General features: G+C 36.8%; 1 protein-coding gene across 2 annotated transcripts in view; it reads left to right on the plus strand.

Moving 5' to 3' along the window:
• Window positions 1-5,081, plus strand: part of CRYZ (crystallin zeta) — a 28,017-nt gene extending 22,936 nt beyond the window's left edge. For both annotated transcript variants that reach the window (XM_046007378.1, XM_046007368.1), the window contains 3 exons: window positions 891-992; window positions 1,087-1,182; window positions 1,617-5,081. In XM_046007378.1, coding sequence (XP_045863334.1) covers window positions 891-992; window positions 1,087-1,182; window positions 1,617-1,781 — 363 coding nt within the window. In that variant the 3' untranslated portion in view covers window positions 1,782-5,081. The remainder of the gene's footprint in view (window positions 1-890; window positions 993-1,086; window positions 1,183-1,616) is intronic.
• Window positions 5,082-6,967: the final 1,886 nt, after the last annotated feature.

The following is a 6,967-nucleotide window of genomic DNA, read 5'->3' on the forward strand; positions in this document are numbered from 1 at the left end:
GTATGTTTCCATCTTTCTCCCTAGCTTTGTTTTGAATTCTCTGTGTCCATCTTTGAATCCCCAGTACTTCACAATGCCTGGCACTGGTATTCTTTTTTTTGTTGTTATTATTAAATAAAATGAGTATAAGGTATATATGTATAACTTATTTAAGAGAAGAGCCAGTTTTGGATGTTGCAAACCAACATCTCTGAAAACCCTAAAGAAAAGAAGTAGTATGGCAGGCTGATTATAAATTACTTGTGACAAAACTAAATGCACCCAAAGAAAATACTGCAACACCAGACAGCCAATGATTTCCTTCTTTTGTCTTTTGTTTTTTAACAAAAGTGGAAGCCTTTTTGGGATTTGGGATTTGTTGTTTGCTTCTCTGTGAAAATCCATTTCTAGGGGCACCTGGGTGGCTCAGTGGGTTAAGCCTCTGCCTTCGGCTCAGGTCGTGATCTCAAGATCCTGGGATCAAGTCCCGCATGGGGCTCTCTGCTCGGCAGGGGGCCTGCATCCCCCTCTCTCTGTCTCTCTCTCTGCCTGCTTCTCTGCCTACTTGTGATCTCTCTCTGTCAAATAAATAAATAAAATCTTTAAAAAAAATACGTTTTGAAAACAAAATTTTCAACTGAGGAAATGTATTTTGTAGTCAAGTTGAGTCGAAGCACTTGAAATTTATTTAGTATGAATCTTTATCACTTTAGATGTTGTGACTGGTCCCTTGGAATTACATCAACACTATATAATTAGATCATTTAAAAATTAGTGTTCTTAGTCTTAAAAATGTAGCATTTTATGTCTTTTGAAACATATTTTCTGTAATATATGGGACTGTGATAACTGTTTTACAGTTTTTTTTACTTGTTCTCTTATCTTACTCTGCATTCTTTTTTATTACATAGAAATCTGTTGGTGAAAAAGGAATTGATGTGATCATTGAAATGTTAGCTAATGTAAATCTTAGTAATGATTTGAATCTTCTGTCATATGGAGGACGAGTAATAGTAAGTATTTTGGTTCTTTTACCACTTTGAGGCTTTACCATAATTCAGTACTATTTTTCAGTGATCTTTATAGACAAGTTGTTTTTCTTACTAGGTTGTTGGCAGCAGAGGTCCTATCGAAATAAACCCACGGGACACCATGGCAAAGGAATCTAGTATAATTGGAGTTGCTCTGTATTCATCAACTAAGGTAGGAAAAGAAGTGACTCTGATTCTGATAACTTAAACATTGTTACAGTTTGCCTACTCGAGCATACGGACCAGTAGGTGTTGAACTTAGTTATCTGACGGGGTGGGTATGTTAAGGATTAGTCACTAAAAGATAACTGGGGTGGGGGTGGGGGGGATGTAATTTATTTTCCAAGGCAGGACACTTTTGAGAGCGAAAGGAGATACTATTAGTAATTACTTCAGGACAATAGGGTTTTTGTAAACTGACACTGCCTCAGGCAAATTGTACTTATGGTTAGTCTGTAGAAAACTTTTTCTGTAGTTCTGGACAAATGACAAAAGCCACATATTTGTAAGGAACTGTTTATGTTCTGACTCTTAGAATCTGAAAATTTTTAATCCTTCTGAAAATTAAGCATGTGTTCTACAAAAAAACCTTTTTCTTTCATGTAGGAGGAGTTTAGGCAATTTGCAGCAGCCCTTCAAGCTGGAATGGAAATTGGTTGGTTGAAACCTGTAATAGGTTCTCAGTATTCGCTGGAAAAGGTGGCCCAGGCTCACAAAAATATCATCCATAACAGTGGAACTAGTGGGAAGATGATTCTTCTCTTAGAATGACTAATTCTTTCATGTCTTCCTAATGTAGTTAGAGGGTTCCTGCCCCAGTTTTACTCACACTACCTTTGCTCTAATCAGCATTTGTTGGATTCAATGAGTTTCTGATGTTAAAAAACAAGATTTATCTTTAGAGATGTGGTCATTGGAATACAATTTATTTTACAGCTCACAATATTCTTTATGCCTCCCACCTGCCTTGAATCAAGAAGTCATTATAGTAAGAAGTAGAATGTCAATAGTCATTTGGCTTTAGGTACATTACAGAAATGCCTGGTACTTGATCATTAATTCCACACCTTTGACTCAAAATGAGGCTGTGTGGTTTCCAAGCCTACTTGTTCTTTTTTTTTTTTTTCTTTGACACAGAGAGGGATCACAAGTAGGCAGAGAGGCAGGCAGAGATAGAGGGGAAAGAAGGCTCCCTGCCGAGCAGAGAGTCTGATATGGGGCTCAATCCCAGGAACCCGGGATCATGACCTGAGCTGAACGCAGAGGCTTAATGCACTGAGCCACCCAGGCGGCCCAAGCCTACTTGTTCTTATGAAGGTTCTTTAGTATCTGGTTAGCTCAGAACTGAAGATTTTCTGGAGTAAATAAGACCCCTTTTCTAAACTTCTCTCATCTGGATCTGCAAGTCTCTTGCAAGGGCAAGATAATGTCTAGAGAAATTTGTTTTTTAACAGATAGTTTTCCAGTATTTCCCCAAATATTAGTACTTCCACTGTGTTGATGGTTGATTGCTCATTATCCATATGTTCTGGGAAGAGGGCAGCCTTACTTTTGGTGTAGTAAGATAGGCAGGTACATAGTCTCCTGACAGATACTTCTTTATTGATTTGATTTTCAAACTAGATTTAGAATTATCTGTGTAATGGGAGCCATATGTTTTTATTTAAATTAGTAAACAAGTTTGACACATGAAGAGTGATCTACTTTTGTCTTCATTACATGGCAACCTGCAGTAAATTCTGTAGAAAAAATAAAACCTGTGTTTATCCATTTGGTCTTGATATAGTACTTACCTTACATCTCTTTTCAAAATTCCTAATGGTTAATTTCTAACAGTGTTCTGTGCTGGAAGTCCTTATCGAAACTAAAAAAGGAATGATTTCTTAGAAATCTTAACATCAATGTCATGTGCAAGGAAATGAAGTTTGATTGTTAATTTTGTTCTTGTTTTTCTCCATATGAGCATAGCCTCCTATATGCGTACAAACACACACGCACATAGACACATATATTTATAAAGAGATTTATGGAATTTTTCTCATAGTTATGGGGTCTGATAAGCCTAAATCTATAGGGTGGGCTAGCAGGATTTCTATATTGCAGTATTCTTTCTCTAGGAAACCTCAGTTTTCATTCTGAAGACTTTCAATCCATTGAGTGAAGCCCACCTGCATTATTGAGGATAATCTACCTAAAATCACCCAATGACTCTTTGTAAACACCTAAACGAAACATGGCAATATTATGTTGATACATAAAACCGATCATCACAAGAAGGTGACATAGACACAGATGAGGGGCACTTAGTGTAGGTTGGGATTTCTAATTACATGTTTAATATTTTTGATGTATTTGTTAGCTGCCTCCATCCAGAGTAGCCCTGGAAGTACAAAATAACATGCAAGCTTATGAAAACAGAAAAAGAGTGAGGGGGGCAGGTGGTAGCATTTTATAATGTCCTTAGCTTAGCTTTCCTGAGGCAAGGGGCTATGTGTGCCAAGGGGCTTCCATAATTCACAGTGTAAAGAGCATTTTTTCTGTGCAGGATAACATTCAAGAATAACCAAACCTGTCGGGTCGCTTTGACCTGGCTCTGCCTGCCTCCTCAGCTACATCTCGCAGACGGGAAAACACATCAGCGCAAACCTTCATTATTTTTCCAACACTCCATTTTTTTAGCGTAGTGATTTAAAAAAATATATATATATCATTTGAAAATTGTCATAGGATGATTTTACTAATCCATAGGAAAATATGAGCTATTTAAGAATAGCTCATATTTGGGGAATTTCCTACATCCAAGAAAAGAGCCCAGAAATGTTAGGAACTATAAAAAAGGATCTGGATTCACTGTGGTCTAGAGTCAGGCTGCCAGGTATTAGTGGGACAGCCCATATATGCTCTTTAAGAGTGAGTCTAAATCTCACACCCACTGTGGATACAAATGCTTGTCAAACATATTAAACATGCCAGAGGTTGGCAGTCCCTGGTTATCCTTTCCCAACTTCATGCAAAATTACCCACAAAGATTGTGACAGTACTACAAGCTGAAGAGGAAATGCTGTGCCAAAATCCAGTGGGGATTAGTATTAACTCCAGTGCCCATCATTTGATTTATTGATCAGATTAGCTGGAGAGAAGTTAAGAAGAAGCCCCAACTCAGACACTAACTCAGAGCACAGAAGCTTCACCATCTAGAAAATCAAGTCCCTGTTGCTAGCAGAGCTAGCCAGAATTGAGGTCTGTGCCCACCCCGTGCAGTATTCCTCAGCCCCTTTCTTTGACCTGCGTGATGGAAACTACAGATTTCAGTTTTTGGTACAACTGCAGATTCAGGAGTGAGGGGCACTTTGCACCCCTGGATATACAGTCACCACAAAGAAGTCTTACAAATGGATGGAAGGTGGAGGATCCCTAGATTATAGCAAATACTGAGAGTGCATAACACTTGTTCAAAGAACATTTTGGCTGTGGCAGTTAGCTAAGCGATTATCTAAGAATTGGAGCAGAAGATGCTCCTGCCTTTGTCCAGCAGGCACTGGAATTAACACAGGTACTTAGGAGGCGCCTCATTCCAGATATGGATCTGAAAGGAACCGAACTCCCCTGTGGAGGCCCACGGACCTGTGGAAACAGGGTTTTTAAAAGCATGGGTTATGGAGGCAGAAGACCTGGCTCTCTTACTGATCAGCCACAGAATCCTGGGCAAATACCTCATCACCCAGAATTTCTGTTTCCTCACACATAACATGGGAGTGATATCTATTGCAGCATTTGTAGGAAGTAAGCAAGTTAGAGTCTGTGAAGTACTTAGTGCTCTGGTTTGCACAAAGGAATGTTTAAATAATTACTTTCATTTTTATCATCCATGAAGAAGGAATAAATTGAGTTAAAGAGAAGGAATGAAAAGGGAGCATCCTGAAATATGAAAAAAATAAAAGGAAATTTCAAAAGCAAAGTCCCATAGGAGGACAAATCAGCATAACTGACAGTACTGAAAACTTTATAGGTCATATGGGTAAATTTGATCATTCTCAAAAAAATTTGATCACTCAAAAAAAAAAAAGAAAAGAAAAAATTAAGGTATAGCAAACAAAAGAAAAAAAAAGGAAAATACAATTTTTGAATTCTATGTGTGCTACCCAAAGAACACAGAAAAATGAAAGAAGCAATAACTAAAGAAAACTTTCCTGAACTAACACAAAGAGCTAAGTTTATTTACTGACAGTTTTTATTAGGTCTATGCAAAATTAATGAAAACTACTAGTAATAAGACATAGCCTTTAAAATTTTTAAAAGTCACACATACAGATATTGAAAGGGAGCATACAGAAGAATCATATTTGCCGTTACATTATTCAAGACCTGGAGAAGCAAGAGAACAAATGGAAAGACTACTACTGAGTTCAGAAAGGTAGCCAATTGCATAATAAATATATAAAGATTAATATAAACCTGTTAGTTAGAAAATATAATGGAAAAATGGTCTATTTACAATAGAAGTACTACTATTACCAATTTAAAACAGTGAAATATAAGTGACTATAAAACTCCTGGGGAATGTAACATAATACTCAAAGATTTCTTGGTCAGCTTCATGTATAGATTTTCCCCTCATACTCTGAAAATTCAAAGTAATTTATACCAAAATTTCAATAGGACTTTTTAGAAACTTGAAAAAATGTTTCTAAAGCTTTTTTGGGGGGAGGTGGGGATGGGCAAGTAGCCAGACAATTCAGAAAGGGGAGGAAAAAAAAAGTTTGGAAGGAGTCTCAACAAACATGAAATTTTTTCCCCTAAATTAGAGTTAATAAAATACTGGTCCAAGATCAGTGGAACAAAACAGAGTCTAAAAATGTTTCTCACTTTTGGGGGTGACAAATACAGCTTTTTTTTTTTTTTCTTTTTTAAGATTTTTTTTTTTTTTTTTTTAATTTGACAGAGAGATCACAAGTAGGCAGAGAGGCAGGAAGAAAGAAGAGGGAAGCAGGCTCCCTGCTGAGCAGAGAGCTCGATGCAGGACTCAATTCCAGGACCCTGAGATCATGACCTGGGCCGAAGGCAGTGGCCTAACCCACCGAGCCACCTAGGTACCCACAAATACAGCTTTTAAGTGGGGAAAAAAGTTACTTATTAAGAGACCTGGCTACCCATTTGGGAAAAAATAATAAGCTAGAATCTTACTTCACATGTAATATCAATAGACTTTGAGATGGTTCAAAATTTTAAATATAAATAAAATTATATAAAACAAAAACATGGTAGAACATTTTTTCATAATCTTGAGAGGTGAACAGCCCCTTACATCATTAATCAGAAGCCCAAACTATCAAAGAAAGAGGGAAATAGAAAAAATAAAAAAAAGATCTGTAGTAACAGATAAAGATTACTAATCTAAAAAAAAAAAAAAAATTCTTCAAATTAATTAGCAAATGATGAACACCCCACAGGAGATGTGGAAATCAGTGCAAGAATAGATGCATACAGCCAGCAAACTTAGGGAAAGTGTTGTTCACCCTCATTCGTAATACAAGAAATGGGCACTTATGGACTATTGATGGAAGTATACAGTTGCTTCTCTTCTGGGGAGCAGATAGAAGGTGTATTAAGTTTAAAATGTGGATCTCCTTTGACCCATTAATTCCACTACAGGCATTTGTCCTAATGAGATGGACATGTCTGTAGAGGCATATGTCAAGACTGCTTTCACTGCAGCCTAGCTAATCATAGTAAAATATTGGAAACGACCCAGATTTTCATCAATTAAGTGATTAAAAGCTGAATATTTGTACAGCACAATATGATGTAGCTATTAGAATATCATGTAGATATATAGCTACTAACATGGGAAGATGTTCAGGGCACAGTATTAAAAATATTAAGTTTAAAAAGCAGATACAAAATATGTATAATTACAGTTCTATTTCATTGTGTTTACCTATGCATTTCAAGAGATG

This window comes from Meles meles, chromosome 1 (genome assembly GCF_922984935.1).
Source record: "Meles meles chromosome 1, mMelMel3.1 paternal haplotype, whole genome shotgun sequence".
Classification (NCBI taxonomy): domain Eukaryota; kingdom Metazoa; phylum Chordata; class Mammalia; order Carnivora; family Mustelidae; genus Meles; species Meles meles.